Source organism: Boleophthalmus pectinirostris, unplaced genomic scaffold (genome assembly GCF_026225935.1).
Source record: "Boleophthalmus pectinirostris isolate CB_2022bp ecotype Guang Dong unplaced genomic scaffold, ASM2622593v1 HiC_scaffold_20, whole genome shotgun sequence".
Taxonomy (NCBI): Eukaryota; Metazoa; Chordata; class Actinopteri; order Gobiiformes; family Gobiidae; genus Boleophthalmus; species Boleophthalmus pectinirostris.
Window position 1 is genome coordinate 30,736,853 of NW_026571153.1, and position 18,014 is coordinate 30,754,866.

Sequence of the window (18,014 nt, forward strand, 5' to 3'; positions counted from 1 at the left end):
AATGTGCCAAGTACATTTAAACATGTTAAAAACAGAGAAACAGATGACTTCTTGTTTGGTAGCAACATATCGTCACATTCCCAGTTTGTGAATATTCACCAAAAGTTTTTTTCTGAAACACAATTGCACATGTGGTTGCAGTAAGTATGTCAGTCCGAAACTCAGATCCAAAAATAAACAGGTAAAGAGGAAGCTTTACCTTTGACAGAGACACATCTCATTTTGAGCAGAGCGACAGACAGTATGGAGCTGACAGCTTCCTCCATCTCTCTGAGTGAGTTGATAATTACGATTTAATCTCTTTTAAAATGTTAATGAAACCTTCTGATGTGTCTGTATCTATATTCAGTGATGAATGTGTTGGTGTTGATCTTGTGTGCTCACATCGGCCTTTCACAAACATCAGGTAAGACTCTAAACTCTGAACTGAGCTGTTTTTGGTTCTTTCTTTGTTGCTACACTGCATTTCATTGTTTTGATCTAAAATAACAATACATCTTAAACCAACTCCATTAAATATAGATTAGTGACCCATAGTTAAAACAGATACATACATTTAGTGGTCACTGACTGGATTCTTTGTTCTTCTACAGAGCGTACTTTCCCTCGTATTGTTCCATCCCAACTGCAGTTCTTTGAATACAGCAATCTCACTGTGACCTGTGAGGGATTTTTTAATGACATGATCCAATGGAGGGTGCTGAGGAAGGATGAGAAAAAAAAAACTCCTTGTAACAAAAATACTGATGCTTTTGGAGCGTGCCACATTGAAATGGTGTATCCAGCCGACTCTGGAGAATACTGGTGTGAGAATGACAACAAAAGGAGGAGTGAAGGAGTCCTGATCACAGTCACAGGTACAGGACGGCATTACACCATCTATTTTATAGACACATTATTCATTATTATACACTATTAAGTTTTCTGACTAGTGAACATTTTAGATACAGAATTATACAATAATAAGTACAGATATAAATAGTCTTGGTATGAGGTGTGAGCCCACAGTTAAAGAGACACCAACTGTGTGATGTCAGTGACTTCAGCGTTTTTGTGTCTTGACAAATGAAACATTTATTTACTTTAAAGCGGCTGATGTAATCCTGGAGAGTCCAGTTGGTCCGGTGATGGTTGGAGATAATGTTACTCTTCGTTGCATTAAAAACCCAACTCTAAAACCCTCCACAAAGTTTGACTTCTACAAAGATGGTGTCCGTGTGAACACAAGTTCAACTGGAGAGATGATCCTCCACAACATCTCACTGTCTGATCAGGGGCTCTATAAATGTAACGTATCTGAAAAGGGGTTCACCAAAGAAAATCTGCTGCAAGTTAAAGGTGAGTCCTGACACTGTTCTAATATTTGAACACATTTGATGTTTCTAAAGTGTGATTGTTTTGTCCAGCTGTGCTCCTGGAGCTTCCTGATCGGCCTGTGCTGGAGGGAGAGAACGTGACTCTGTTCTGTAGAGACAAGATGGCCGCTTCAAACTACATGACTTTTTTCTACAAAGACGATGAAATGATCGGGAACAGTTCCTCTGGAAAGTTGACTCTGAACAAAGTTTTCAAAACAGACGAAGGAGTTTACAAGTGCCAAACCTCAGAGGACAGAGAGTCGGAGGAGCAGTGGCTGGCTGTGAGAGGTGAGAGACAGGATTTCTCTATTTTGAATCTTAAATGGAGGGCAGGGGCCTTACAGGTCTAGAGGAGAAATGTACTTTTTTTGCAAGAAATATCCAAAAGAGAAATCTAAAAATGCTGACCCTTGTCATTATTTGTTTGGGACTGGCTCCACAAACCTGCAATATTATTCCCACAGTTTAAAGTCACACATATACACACACATACATACACACACATATACACACAAATATACACATGTGTATATATACATATGTACATTCATGCATACAAATAGATAAAAGAAAAATAATAATAATCACTAAATAATAAGTTAATAACTAAAAGGGGAGGCAGTTGGGTTACACATTCATAATGTACATTTTGTCCAAGAGTAAATGTTTTCAGGATTTCAGTAGTTTGTTTTGGGTTTGCTTTTGTTTCCTCCTCAACAGAAAACCATTGAAATCCTTTACATTTTGCCTTACAGTTACTCCACACTTCATACAGTTTAATTTCCTTCACCACTGTCACAGTTAACATAGTTCAAGTAGGCTTTCCATTTGTTTTTGTAGACTAAGATTCGATCTGACATATTAAATGACATCTGTTCGTAAGAGGCTACATTAGCCAGTTCTGTGAACCTCTCATGGAACGCTGGCTCCTCTGAGTCCTTCTAGTGTCTCAGTATTATTTGATATCCAATCATAATAGTAGTTTGAATAAACTCTGATGATGGACATCTAGTGGTCATCTTTGGATCACTCAGAACAAAAAGCTGAGGGGTAAATTCAAAAGTGTTTTGGGTGATTGTTTTTATACACTCATGAATCTTCCTCCAATTTGTATCAAAGGACATTCCCAGAGGAGGGGCGTCAGAGTTCCTTTGACTTGGTATTTCCTTTTATTTTCAAATTAATTAGCTTGATTATCACATCTCCAGACAGCTTATTTGTGTTTCCAGTCATCATCTGTCAGATTAATATTAGGATCTGATGAGCAGATTAAGTTTAATGAGTAGAGCATCAGTTGTTTATTTTGAAAAATCTGACTATAATAAAAAAATGCCTCATGTCCCAATCCCATTTTTTAAATTATCTGTGATAGAAGAGTTGACTGCTGAGGGGAAGAGTCTTTTCCATTGACTGTGTTGAGTTGAGTTGCAGATACTTCCATAAATAGTTTTTTGGCAGGTTATATTCAAGTGTCAGTTTTTCAAATGATTTCAATGTATCTTCCTCATACAAGTCTCTAAGTTGAACAATTTCTCTAGTAAACCAGTCCTTCCACAAAACACACTGTTTATCTATTAAAAGATTGTTCCAGATACAAGATTCACTATTAATTTACATTTAAATTAAATATATGTGAAATCTTTTTCCGTATATTAAGCTATAACGGGATGGGACTTAATCTGACAGGTCGTCTTTTGGGCTGAGTGGAGAGAACAGTTTGGATTCTATTCCCATCCACAGAGGGGCTCGTTCAGGTGGCAGTGCCCATGGAGCAATGTGTCTCATACAGAAGGCATAATGATAAAGAATTCATTTAGGGAGACCCAGACCTCCTTTCTTTACTGGCATTTGCATTTTAGTCCATTTTATTCTGGGACATTTCCTATTCCAAAAAAAAAAAAATAAAAAATCGAGAGTTGAGTAGAGTTGAATAATGGCACCATTTTCTGAAACTACTGTTGTGAAAAGATCATTTCACTTTTGCTTATTTATACGGACAGAAAAGAAAAGCTTTGTGCATAGGCCAAGTCAACAAACCTGCAATCTGACAGTTAAACACCAAATTCCACCTGAGAAAATATAGAGACTCCAACTGGTACTTTGCAGCTGATGTCATCAAAACTTCCTGGGGGTGTGATGCTAACTGAATGCACTACTCTGTCACAAGCACTATTAGACTTTAACACAAAGGCTATTAAAGGTTGTATAGAGGATTTTTTAAGGAAAGAGAAATACAGCGACAGCCCTTTTTCAAATGTTGTGCATGCGTGACACCACCTTCCTCCTCCACAACTCGCTCAATAGAAACACCTCCTCCCGCCTCTTTACTCTAGAAATCACGCTTGTTTGCAGCCAGCGCACGTTCAGAATTACTGTTGAAAAGACCTGTCTAGAAATAATTTAGCGACCGATGCGTCAGTTTTTATCCCCTTTGTCTGCTTCAGTCGCGCCATCGCTGGAAGGAATCTCCAAGAATCACCTCAGTCTGGCTTCGCTCCTTTTCCCCTTCTCTTCTTCTTTCAGCGACCTCAAAAACAGACTTTCTTTTGCAGCAAACTGGTCCTGGATTCTCGTCCACCATCGCGACAAACTTTGTGCGAATTGCGAGGAAGCAACAGTTTTAAAAAGCCTCTAAAAACCGCTGCATAAACCACGTAATCCCTGTGCGCTGCGAGTCAGTTACACTAGAAACGTAGGGAGTTTGATTGACAACCTGACAGCCAATAAAAAATGAGGGAGCCTGGTTATCTATTGGCTGATGTTTATCTGGCCTCACTACGTCCACAGCTGAAAGATTTTCATTCTTTTTTTTTGGTCATCATAATTACAAGACTGCTGCATCTCTGGCTGCGTTCAGACTGCAGCCTGAAGTGACCCAGATCTTATTTTTTGGCCCCTATGTGACCTGTATCTGATCTTTTAATGTCAGTCTGAACCACACAGATCCGATTTTTTCAAATGTGACCCAGGCCACTTGGATATGTGCTCCTAAAACTGATACATATCCGATCTTTTGACATGTGACTTCAGTCTGAACGGCCAAAGTGCATTCATCCACCTACACGTTATCAGCAAGCCACAAACGTCACTATTCTGCACTGAAGTAGGCAAAAATTGTTAATGAACTCCATGTCACTGAAGTGAAGCACATCACCACTCACCACTCTTGGCTCCGTCTCCACATCCACACGTTCCTTTCAACGGACGTCGCTGCCACTGTCCCACAAAACACCACGACCAAAAACCTCGTCCTTTTCCTTCTCAATCTCCTCCTTAAAACAAGTAAGTTGTTCATGTTCTGGCTCCGGTACGAGAGGAACTTTAAAATCTCCAGGTGCTCAATGCTGCGTCCATGTTTGGACAACTTCCGTAAACACAGAGCACGCTCACTGCGGTTGACGTCGTGTCTCCAGTGCACATGTGGGACACTTTTGGGCCGTTTAATGTTCACACAGGGGTTCACATACAAGTCACATTTAATTGGAAATGTGAATGACCACGCAAAAACATCGGATTTCACAAAAAATCCAAATTGAGCGTTAAGCCCTGCAGTCTGAACGCAGCCTCTGTAATGGTATTTTAAACTTTCATTGACAATTTGAAACAAAAAAAAAGGCCTCCATACAACCTTTAAGAACTGACTTAGCTGGAACTAAACTGGTGAGATCATTTGTGCTGCTTAAACAGATCCCTCTCAAATGACATTATAGTTACAAGCTAACTAACCAACAGTTTTTCACTTAGTCACTCTCACCTTTATTGTTGAAAATCAAACTCCTAAACTGGACCACGAACACTCGTATTTATCACAGGCTCCTGAAAATGTGCTGTTTAAATCAACATTTTCTTGCGTTTTTTTGTTTGTTTATTTTGTTTGCTAAGATGTGCATTGTGTTACCATGGTAACTGGTGAACATTCCACCATAGAGATACATTTAGGACACCCCCACTGTGATTCCACTGCAAAATATGAATAACCTCTGTAGTGATGTAAGTGATTCGGCATTCACTAATAAACCCAGAATGATCCCAGCTAAAAGTGAAGGTCCATACTCATGTGGAAAACTGGGACACATACTGTATTTACTGTTAGAAGTTAATATAACAGTGACAGTATTGTATAAATTGGAATTTCAGCTACAAAAAAAAAAAATTGAATACATGTTAGAATGACAGAAACCTTAATTCATTTTATTTCAGGGACTAGCTTCATCACTTCTGATTCTTCAGGTGCAACAGGGTCTACATGGACACTGGTCTCTGGTCTAGCTGCTCTGCCGTTGCTGCTGATAGTTTTGGTGTTCATCTATAAAAAATGCAAAAGTCATCGTGGTCCCACCTCCAGACATCAAGGTAAGAAACATTTAAGATCATTAGAATATTTTAGGTCTCACTGGTTAAAGGTTCTATATTACACAAAATAGACTCCTGTGAGCTTTAAGACATGTTAGAATGTTGTTTGCTCATCAAAAACAGAGCTTCAGTTGTGTTGTTTTCATTCACACGTTTTTTAGTATTATTTGTCTGTCTACATGCTCAAAATGCCCTGTTTTACTTTGTGATGTCATGTGGTGGTAGTTTTCAAGATAACAACTCCCTTTTACGTTTTGTTCAGTAGAGATGGACAATTCCAGGGCTGAAATTATACAAATGAGCAGAGGTGGTGCTACCATTAGACAAAAGCAGTCAGCTGCCTAGGGCCCCCGAACCTGAAGGGGCCCCCAACCAATTGCCCTCAGTGCCACTAATAGCCTCAGAACAATTAGATTTTCTCTCAATATGACATTTAGGGAGAGTAGTTTACTTTTAAGCAATAATCATAAGAAAAATAATAATAATCATATGTAATGGATGTAAACACAAATGTAATTGCACTAGCAAAAAAAATAAAACTACTTTCAGTTCTGGTTATCTAGTAAGCGACTGAACTAATAAGACAAGTTTCCCGTCCACCATAATTCAAATAAAGAGAGATGTGCATGTCTCAAGAACAATGGGGAAAAACAGACAATAAATATATTTTTAAAAACTAAATAAAACAAAACCAAACAAAACAAAACAAATGTGCATTATAGTGAGGGCCCCAGATTCACGTTTGCCTAGGGTCCTCAAATTGCTAAATCCACCTCTTCAAATGAGTTTAAAAACACTTCTTGTTATACCACATGACATCACAAGGTGGATCACAAGTGTTTTCCATTTGAGAGAAAAACTGTGCTGATGATTTAGATCCACTTATTAATTTCTCACACAATTCATTCTGGCATAAAAGAGAATATATACATGTTCCTTTTTTTTTTTTTTTTGGTACACAAATAACTACAGGTAACTCAACCCTTGTAAATGCAGGATTCAGCATCCCCCTAACTAAAGATAACAAATCAAAGTTAGTAATCTCAAGCCAAATATTAATGAAAAACAAAACAAACTAATTAAACACTCCACATACAAAATGTTCGCTGCAAACTCAAAATGATTTAGACAGTCAAAGGTTTCCTTTTTGGTTCTTCCTGTGGATCAATCCTGCCCATCACCTTCACCTTTCACTATTTTTCAATTCCGTTGGGAAGAGAAACAGTTTGAACAGAGGTTTGAGTCACACACATCTATTCACTTTTGCATCTATGGAGTTTTCAAACAAATTTCTTAAGCCGTTTTCCGCTGTTAGGATCCAACAACCACACAATTACAATGTCCGAATCCCAAAACTAAAATATGACAATATCAGAACCAGAAACAAAAGTGATATGGTTCAAAAGACTTGAAAAGACTGACTTTGTCAATAGACGCATCCCACTGGGAAAACAAATATGGAGGTTTGATGCTCACTTTTTCGGAAAATCCTTCCCAGTATGAATTGCACAATGACCAGAAGTCTGAGATTCTTGATGCATCTATAGGAGCGGCCGTCGTCACCACCAACTCCACACAGCAGCTTGAACCCGGATTCCACAAACAACACATTAGGGCAGGTTTTTAACAACGGATAGCAACTTCTCTACTAACATGTGCCACGTACAGCTATGAGCCGAAAAGCCCTGACAACAGCTCCTTAACCTTAACCTATTTCTACTCACTAGTCAGTGATGCTGGGAGCCACGCACAGCGACACACAGGCAGATGCAATCGCAGACCCAATATAGAGGGAAAAATCTAGTCCCTGTGACCACCTGGTTACACATGTGAATGAAACAAAACACAACTCAAAGTGTGTTTTTGATGAGGAGATAACATCAGAAAATAATGTAATAATGGGCTCTTTAAAGTAGTTGGTGCTAAAGTGGGTGATAAATGCCAATTTTATCTAGTCATGAGTTTCAGATTCCTGATTGTAAATCAATTTATATTTAAATAAATAATATTTTATTCTTTGTTTCATAAGTCTCCATGGGGATGTTACTTTGCCTAGAATGTTCCACAGTATTGCATCATGCATTTATCGCAGTACAAGTGTTTCTATAGCTCAAAATCCCTTGAAAAACATGCACTCTTATAGTGAACAGGGTCGCCTCTCCACGGATCTGACCTGTAACTTGTTCTGGTGGTGTTGCCTGCTTTTCTCTATTAAGACAGACAAGTTTAATGCCAGACTGAAGAACATTCAAGACAAAGCAATAACATCTCCATGGGGTCAAGCAGGTGGCGAACCCTCTGCCAGAAAAGTTCCACAGTGCACCTTTAAACAGTCAATGCATAAAATGTCCTCATGTGCAAAGCCTCATAACTTTCACTCTGTGGCATGTTTTGACAACAGAGTTAGTAACATTTCTGTGCAGTGCTGTTAAACGAACCACTTCCTCTTTAAACGTGAGACCGCCTTGGTCGAGGTTGAAGTGAAACTCAAAGTGCACGTAATATTTACAGATGTGTAACTGCCAAACACATTTATAACCATTTATTGTTTTTTCTATTACAGCCACAACCGAGTATGAACAGCCCACAGAAATCTATTCTGTGATTGAAAACAACAAGACTGCACGAAACCAAAACGGTACCTCACAAAACTCATAGCTGTTATACAAAATTAATCACTACTGTGCTTTTGTTAGTGTTCAACCACAATGATATGTGCAATGCAAAAGACCAATATATCTAAACGAATGAGAACTTTCCACATACACTTCTGTAATGATCTCTTCTCAACGTAAACTGTTTATACAAATGAACATAACTAACCTGGTAGTCATTACATTCCAAATAGGAAGTGAGCATGGGTATGCTTCCTGCTTCATCGGCTCCAATTCACTTTGTATTGAGTCACCGTCTCTATGAAACTGGTGCTGTCTTACTCTATTCCACCTTGTGATGTCATGTAGTTTCCAAATTAAGAGCTACCCTTTCTCTTTTGAGATTGGGGTTTTCTGTTTGAGCCTAAATATGCAGGATTTGTGTTTTAAACATGTGGGAATTAAACAAAACACAACTGTGCACATGTTTGTGATGACAAAACATTATAACAGATCAGGAAATAGTAATATGGACCATTTTAAAATACCTTAACCTTAATCCCTTGAGTACTTACCACGCCTATATATATATATATATATATATATATATATATATATATATATATATATATATATATTATATATATATATATATATATATATCCAGAAGGGGCAGTTCTAGTCCCCCACCTCTAACCTGACTGGCCCCTGAAGTGCCCCTGTTCTGTCAATCAACTGACGAGAAGAACAACCGGAGAATTCAATGATCACTGATGCATTTCTACCCCCAAACTCTTGATGGCAGTAGACCTATTGCATCAATACAACTTAATGGGAGAAGAAACATACCTGTGGAGTTTTTTTTTTTTTTTTTTTTTACTGTCTGTGCTTGTATTTGCACTGTACTGAATTAATCATTTGTGCAGTGGCAGCTGGTGGAATCATTTTTGGGGGGGCACAAAGGCCAATTATATATATTATTATATATTATCAGTATTATATATAGCAGGCGTCACTGACTGGTGGACCCAGACGCCCTCCTATATGGACCTGGACAAGGTCAGGCCAATGTTCCCCAGGGCAACAACGCTACCTCCAACTGTGAAAGGTATCAATGTTCCCAGTTAACACAGCGGGCCGTCTTCATCTCAAGTTATCACCATAAACTCATAAAACAGCAGCATGTAGAACTTTGTACAAACTCACCGCACATCAGCCCAGAGCAGAAGCTCTGAGCTTGGGTAACAGCAGCAGCCAACAGCGCTAAAGACCCAGGGAACTCACCGTAGCTCGCAGCCTACCAGAACGGGGCTGGGGGTCCGGTCCTTGGTCTTGTGTTGTGCTTGTGTCTGGAGGCTCTGTCCTCCATGCACTGGTGCAATGGACTGGATCCAAGAGGCTCTGTGACGTCCTCCATGGGGAGAAAATGAGAATGCGCTGCAGACTGCAGGTCCAGGTGGGCTGTTCCTGTCCTCCGCACTCTAGGACCGTGGTTGGTTCCGAGGTGGTGCAAAGCATCCGGACAGAAGCATGAATCCAGTTTGGTTCATTATATGTTGTTCTGTGCGGTCCATCCTCCGTGCTCTCCCCGGTTCAGGTCGCAGAGGTAGTGTGGGTAGATCTCAGTGTCGTAGTACTTGTCTCACGTTTGGACTCAGTCCTGTCTCTCACTCGAGGTTTGACACTCGACAAGTGCGATCATAATTCATTACGGCCGCTGCTGTCAGCAATAAACTTGTACTGGTGTGCGGCAGGTTGCGGCAGGTTGCGGCAGGTTGCGGCAGCGTGCGGCAGCGTGCGGCAGTGTGCGGCAGTGTGCGGCAGGGTGCGGCAGCGTGCGGCAGTGGGCGGGGCATCTCACTGCAGTCTGTGCGCTCATTGGAACTCGCAGATACTGTGCGGCACATCACAAACACACACGCTCCCTGCGCACGCCTTGTCTGCAACAGCGTGTGTCCTCATGTACCAGTGTGGTACATAGGACAGGTTAAACTTTTAAAAACATCCTACCTGTCCATCTGCCTCACTTCAGTGTACAGTGCACAGGCTCCTCCTCTTTGCGCTGATTAGAAGAGCAAAACCAAACACGAAGAAAAAACTAATCTAAATGTATCTTCCAGTGTTGGCACAGAGGAGCCTACAGCACAGAACAGACCTACTGCGACATGTGACAGCCTAATAAAAGTGCACAAATGCATCTGTGTTTGTCACGTTGTGCGTTTGCTTTGATAAATGTACAGAGGTAAATCCCACTGCAAAACCAGTAAGAGAATGTAACTCCAGGTAGGAACTTGAAAAAAACAGATTTAAAAATCTTACACACTTTCTTCACTTTTGTAGTAGGTCGATCATTTTGACTTGGTCATTTTATAAGTAGCTCACATTCTGAAAAAGTGTGGGCACCTCTGCTCTAAACTTTACAGCATTGTATTAATGGACCATGAAACATACAAACCAACTGTGACGATACTGAGCCAATCAAATCTGAGGATTCAGGACGATCACAGCTCTGAACACAGACACAGAGGAAAGAGGTTTTGAGATCTGTCGAAAAATGTACTGAGACTGTTAAGTTGAGATGTGAAAGCTAATGAAAAAGGGAAACTCAAGCTGCTATTTTTTTTTCTAAAATTTAGCACTTTGTTTTAAGATGCCCAATTTAGCCATTTTATTTATTTTCTCTTATTAATTTTAAACCACAGCCCTGTATCTAATGTAGGTCTATTGTGTGTTTCAGTGTTAACAATACATTTTGTTGAAAAGTTTTTAACTTGTATTTTTGTTGATTTGAGTCTATTGTTCATACATTGAGACATTGATAAAACTTGGCTACTTTTGTATCACAATCATGATGCAAGTTAGACATTATGATGTCCCGGACCTCTGCTTGAGGAGATTTTCTCTGACGGGACCTCCTCAAATTTTAGTTGAATACCCCTGATATATAGGCTATATATAAGTCATTTTGGTCACTACTGGCTCCTACAGCACACAGCAGAACAACCGGAGTGGCTCCATCACATCCACGAGTTCATTTACACACTATTTAACCATAACACTATAACACTATTTAACTATTAACACTATAACACTATTTAACACACTATTTACACTATTTAACTAACTAACACTATTAACATTAACACTATTTAACACTATTTAACTATTAACACTATAACACTATTTAACTATTAACACTATAACACTATTTAACTATTAACACTATAACACTATTTAACTATTAACACTATAACACTATTTAACTATTAACACTATAAACACTATTTAAACTATTAACACTATAAACTATTTAACTATTAACACTATAACACTATTAACTAACATTAACACTATTAACACTAACTATTTAACTATTAACACATAAACACTAACACTTTAAACTATTAACACTATAACACTATTTACCTGTGAGGCTCCATCTTCAGATTTGTTCCAGACTAATGAAAACAAGCCTCTCACCTCCAGAGACTGAAGCAGAGTATTTCCTCTATCCGCAGTCCAGTTGGTTCTGTCTCCAAAAGTGTATTGTCCAATAGGAAGTCATGAAACTGGTCCATGTACCGGTCAGATCAGATCCGTGACACGAGGTCCGGGAGCCCAGTGCATGAGCTGGTTGTAAAACAACTTAATCCCACTTCCCACTTAAATCTGAAAGTGACACCAGTCCATATTAGCACTCCAGGACCTGGTAGACCAGGTAAGCCCTCTGCGCTATGCACAGGTCAAACGTTTACACCCAGAAATGTGCGGGCAGAGGCGGCGGGTCTCTCAGTGTCTCTGCTCTGTAGCTCCTTCTGAGTCTCTCCTTGTGCTTTCCTGTGTGGAGGTTTAAGCGAAAGTAGCTAATCACCACTAATCGTGAAGCTGCTAACGGTGATTTCCCTTCATGAAGCGAGTTGACGCAGCAGGTTAACATGACGTGAGTGACAGAATATTTGTCCAATCACATTACACTAAATAAACAGAGACTGTGATATCATTGGTCTGGGTGCTAAAGTTTGTGCCCTCAGCCCGAAGTGAAACGTGCCAATCAAAATCTTTTATTGGTGAAATTACTGTTACAAATCCTAATAGAATAGATGGTTTTGCCGGCGCCCCATTTAGGAGGAGGGCTTTCTGTCTTTCTAATGAATAGAAACAATCTCATGTTAAAGTGAATTTGGAGGGACAACTGGCAGCTGACACAACGCTTGATCAGAGTTTTGACTTTTGAGCTTTATTTCTTTTTATTGTTATTATGTTAATGGAGACACCCTTGCGGCCTTAATAAATGAGCCGCCGCTGCATTTGTGTGCTTGGATGTACCCTGTACTTGCCCCTGAATGTAATATGTGGCCCTAGAACTGCCACTGCTTAGGGCTTTTTTTTTTTTTTTTTTTTAAATATACATGTTGAGGAAAATAACCCTTTCCTCACATGTTCTTTAGTTTCTGCTTAGACAAAAAAATTACACTTGAAACAGAAGGGTCCAGTCAAGTGGTAACGGCAGGGAAACAGGGGCAGATTTTTGACATTCAAATGTCTCTTATTCAGAAACTAGAGGGACTATTGAAATAAGTAAAGTATCAGAATGTAGGAAAGAGTTACACTCCAACAGGGTCAAGTTAAACCTGTGATATTCTTTCAAGTTGTTGACAAAAAATTTAAAAACTCATGTCGGTAACGGAGGGAATGAAATATGCAGCACTTTTTGGGCAATAAATCCAAACAGTGATAACTCTTGGTTCTCACTTCCATATCCTTAACAAACTGGTTTGAATATTTGCTTCATATAGTTTTCTACCATATGGTACAAGATTAGGTTGAAAAACCTCTTACTTTTTGAGTCATGAGATTTTTTATTAAGAAAGGTCATGGTAACGGAGGGAAAAGTAACGGAGGGAAAATTGTACAAACAAGTAGAAGGTGCAGGATTTTACATCATTTGTCGCTTTTTTCTTCCAAATACTTTAATATTACTTCCAAATGAAAGGAAACTATTTCTATAAAATTTGTCAGTCCTTCCAAGCAATTTTTTTTCATTTTAAATACTTTTTTTTTGAAAAATCATGTCCCTTCATCAACAGTTCAAAGATGGAATAACACAAGATATGATGAAATACATCCATTTATTTACATGATTTTTGGGTCTTTGAAATTTGGGAAATAATTTTTGTTCCATGTTTCATACATGGTCTGTTTAAAACGGATGTAACTTACAAACCAAAAATGGTACAGAAAAAAGGTCAACAGTTTCATAAACTAGAGTACATATGTATCTGTTCAATCCATTTTATATTAGATGCATTAACTTGAATTATTCCAAAGTCATACTTGTACGAGGAGTCTGTGCTGACATTCCCATGCAGAGGCTCAATATTTACACCTATACAGTGATTTTTACACACAAACTATAGTGGGAGGCGACCGTGGTTTAGACTTAGTGCCTCTTCGTTGGTGCACAGGTCAGCCACACCTCTTGGCACACTGCACAATCTTATCCGATTGTGACAAGGATCCCCGGGATTCATCTCACTCCTCTTACAGGAGTGTCTTGCTTTTCTGATCAGGGTGATGAGTCGTGAGTCTGCATGTCCCTATCAATAAGTCCTTGCCCTATTTACTTAATTGATTAGACATATAGATAGAAAAAGTATATCTTGTACATGAACTGAACCTAACTCTGCATCCCTCAGCTGTAATCTAGTCCCTGTTTTCTGGGTCATTGTATAGTGAATTATAATAGTAATATAATAAAATATAGCAGTACATCTATAACTGTAGAGCAGCACATCAGTTTCATCATAGCAGTAGAAGATTAGTTGGTTATCCTAACAATATTTTAACACATAAAAAACTGACAATAGCTACATGTCATTTGAAACTGGAGTGGCCTAAAAAGCTTTGTCTTGTTCTCAATGTTCTAACTTTTAATTCAGCTTTTTAAATGTATTTTTACTTATAGCTCGTGAACCAAGCAACGACGCTCCACGGGAGGTGTACTCCACAGTGAACAAGAAGAAAAAGAGTAAGTGGAAAATATGCAACATGCTGTTTGATAAAGAGCCTATATTACTCTATTTTCAGTTTTTCTGACCTGTGTTCTAATGTTGTTTCCTCATCACAAACAGACCTGGAGTTGTGTTTTGTTTCATTCACACACTCATGTTTAACACACATTTTACATATTTAGACGGAGTTTTTCTCTCAAACAGAAAACACTCTTTTCCACCTTATGATGTCATGTGATACCTTAGGAAACGCTCCACTGTGTTTTTAAACTCCACGAGATTCATTTGGATCATTTCTGGAATGGCCAATTTCCACTGAACTCAAGTTAAAGGAGCTGTAAACTTGAAAACTACCAATACTAGATGACATCACAAGGTGGAACAGGGCGTTTTGAGTTTTGGAGATGTAGACAAACTAATAATAAAGAGTTATTCAAACATGTGTGAATGAAATTAAACACAACTCCAGGTCTGTTTGTGATGAGGGAACAACCTTAGGACACGGCTTTTAAAATGACTTGAATTAAGAACATTTTATCTTGATTTTAGTATAAGAAAATGATGTACCAATTGGAAATACTTTTTATAGATAAAAGACGTAAATAACTCTTGTTACAATATAAGATAAGAGATTTTTTTGCACTTAAAAAAATAAACTATAAATCTTATGTTAAAAACGTACTCCACTGGTAGATCTTTTCTTTTTGTCAACTCAAATCTACTCAAATCAAGTAAAATGTCCTTATTACTTTAAATCATTTTCTTGTCTAAATATTACTTTTTGCATAATTTTTACAAAGAATTCATTTTTAGACCAAAGGCAGACCAGTGAGGCTACACTGTACGCTCCTGTAAAAAGAACTTATTTTCATTGTCATAAATATTTGGACCATAAATCAAGATATGAACATGAATAACAAACAATAACAAATGAGGTGCCTTTAAACAAAACAGACTCTAGGCACTCCACACAAGTAGAAAAAGTAAAAAATCGCACGAGGAAAAATATAATTAAAAGGCCTTTATTTGAATGGCCAAAGCCGACATGTTTTGACCTTAACTGGTCTTCATCAGGGCTTAGTTAAAACAGAGCCTGGGCGTGGGCTTCAAGTAAAACTCCAACCAATTAACCAATAGCAGGATGGAGTCGACTGGAGGCAGACAAAACAGGTGCATAATCAGCGGCACAGGACATGACACAGGCAAAAAAATAAAATAAAAATTATGTAAACACAATACACACAAATGTGCACACTAATATAATAAAGAAAATAAATACATAAACAAAAAACATAACACATTATCATTACCATTAATGTTTCTATTATTATATTACCAGTAATTTATTATTATTTATTGTTTAAGTATATTTTTTATTGTATTTTATTATATTAATGTTATATTTGTATTATTTATTATTTTTATTATTATTGCCATCATCATTATCAATAATAAACATAATAACATATACATAGAGAGCCTATCAGCCTCCAATGGTCATAAATCCAACATTTATTAAAAAAAACATTTATAAAAAACAAGATGGATCAAAGTCCTCATTCAAACCCGGATGTTCACATGTTTATGAATCCAGAAAGCCTCTCTTTGATTTAATTTCTGAAGTGAGGTGCCTTCTTTTCCCAAACTTGCTCTCACAAGCGTTAGTAGCAGGTTTGACTGAAGTGTCTGCTCCCTGTGAAACTCGGCTCCAAATTTGCCACTATAACTGCAGAATCAATTAGCTTCATTTGGCTGGAGCTGAATGCTGTGGTTCATTTGGTCCACTTCTTCATACAGTCTATGGCACTCAAGTTTGATCCATGAGTGAAAAACTTCTGGAATAATGCTTAACTATGACTTTATGAGTGTTAAGTTATTTTTTAATTAACAATAAATGTATTTTTAGACCAAAGGCAGAGCAGTGAGACTACGGTGTACGCTCACGTTAGAAAGAACAAAGGCAAAAGTAAGTCATTTTCATTGTCAAGTTAATGCATAATAAAACTCATTTAAAAAAACATAAAAACTTTCATTTTAGCCAATATATAATAATATAATCATATTTTCCATTTGTTTTGACAGGACCCAGGGACGTGGCAGAGAACACTGTTTATTCTCTGCTTAAGGTGGATACTTTCTAAACAGCAACTTTGGAATATTTTTTATGTATGGCCTTCTGTAATCTAAGATCTGTTCAGTATGCAAATGCTAATTCACAATGTACCAGGTTAAAAAGCATGTCTCTGAACGCAAGGCTGGCCCACGATAACATGCATCTGTGGTTATGTTTGGATCAACAGACTTACCGTATTTTCCGGGCTATTGCTCTTAAGCCTCTAACCCCATAAAAAATGACTGCGCGCCCCACAATCCAGAGCGCCTTATACACAAATCCACCCTGGTGTCCCAGCATGACTTCACTAAACTACAAAGCTGCACCACCCGCAGAACACACAAACACACACGGAGCAGACAGCGACCGCACAGCCACAAACACCCACAGACACACTCATCACTCCACACCGACGAGGAACAGAACGGAGGAACGAACCGAAAAAAGCGAGTGCAATGTGCCACTTCTAGACACAACTGAACAACTGAGTCACTGCGAACACGCCGACAATCCGATGGTCCTCAGACACACCCTCCCTACACGCCACAACTGAACAAAGCCCAGAGTCACTGTGAACGCCACAAACAAACAAAACCATTCACCCATCACACTGTTGTGTTTCCTTTAAAGTCCAGTGCGGTTTATTTGTGAAAAAAGTTCAAAAATAGACCATTTAATGACTAATAGCCTGGAAAATATGGTAGTCTGCACAACACTTTTCTGTCCAGTCATTGCTACTGCTCTGTCTGTGCAAACAGCCACACGTGTCCTTTTGTTGTTTTCAATAAATACAAATTTGATGTAGTTCTTGTTGCGTTTGCTTTGTTTACACACGTTTTCTTCTAACTTTTCCCTGTTTGATGAGGTGAACAGTCTTATACCACGTATCCATCCACGCATCCTCCATACATGGATATTAATAAGCTGGGTTTTTATATTCAGTGTAAAATTTATTTTAAGTTTGTTCATTTTTAATTATGCCTCTATGATATTATATGGAACTTAAAAAATAATAATAATAAATAATTAAATCAAAATAATCGTAATATTAGGGCGACAAGGCAGACCCAAAAAATGTATTTTGAAAGGGCATCAAAAGTTCATTTTGACACCACGTGCTTATTTCCTGTCTTCCCTCTGCTGAAAAGCCTGGAGCCGCTGGGTTGACGCTGAAACATTAAAACTCCAATCGAATTTGCAACATGTGCGCCTTACTGCTCTGGTGTAAACTGGAGGTAATATTGAAATGTCTTTGGATCTTGTTGACCAGCCCTTGTACTGCACCTGCCATCCTACTCTGCTCAGTTTGTTTCTGACAAAGGGGACAAGGATAAGTTTTGTTGTGCACAGTTTGTGCACAGGTGTACACTGGAGGGTAATATCTCTTGGGGCTTTAGCTAATCACACTGTGTCAAATGTGTTTTCCTGGGATCAGATAAAGTGCGCTTTCACATCTGCACAATTTGGTCATCTTGAAGCAGACTCGAGTACAGAACCTGCGAGTTTGGTTTGTTTGGACTGGACTGGTGTGACAGCCAGTTTCATCTGGTGCAGCCTGAGACCACCTTCTGGTACAAATTGTTCA

The 18,014-nt window shown here is 38.5% G+C and overlaps 1 protein-coding gene across 1 annotated transcript; it reads left to right on the forward strand.

The window, feature by feature from the left end:
- The first annotated feature begins 241 nt into the window (after positions 1–241).
- On the forward strand, positions 242–17,185 carry LOC110170305 (Fc receptor-like protein 3). Its single transcript, XM_055156572.1, has 10 exons — positions 242–274; positions 350–406; positions 594–857; positions 1,090–1,338; positions 1,407–1,646; positions 5,559–5,711; positions 8,275–8,349; positions 14,271–14,333; positions 16,223–16,282; positions 16,399–17,185. Exons 1-10 carry the CDS (start codon positions 244–246, stop codon positions 16,455–16,457), a joined length of 1,251 nt encoding a protein of 416 aa, XP_055012547.1. The 5' UTR covers positions 242–243; the 3' UTR covers positions 16,458–17,185.
- The last annotated feature ends 829 nt before the right edge of the window (positions 17,186–18,014 follow it).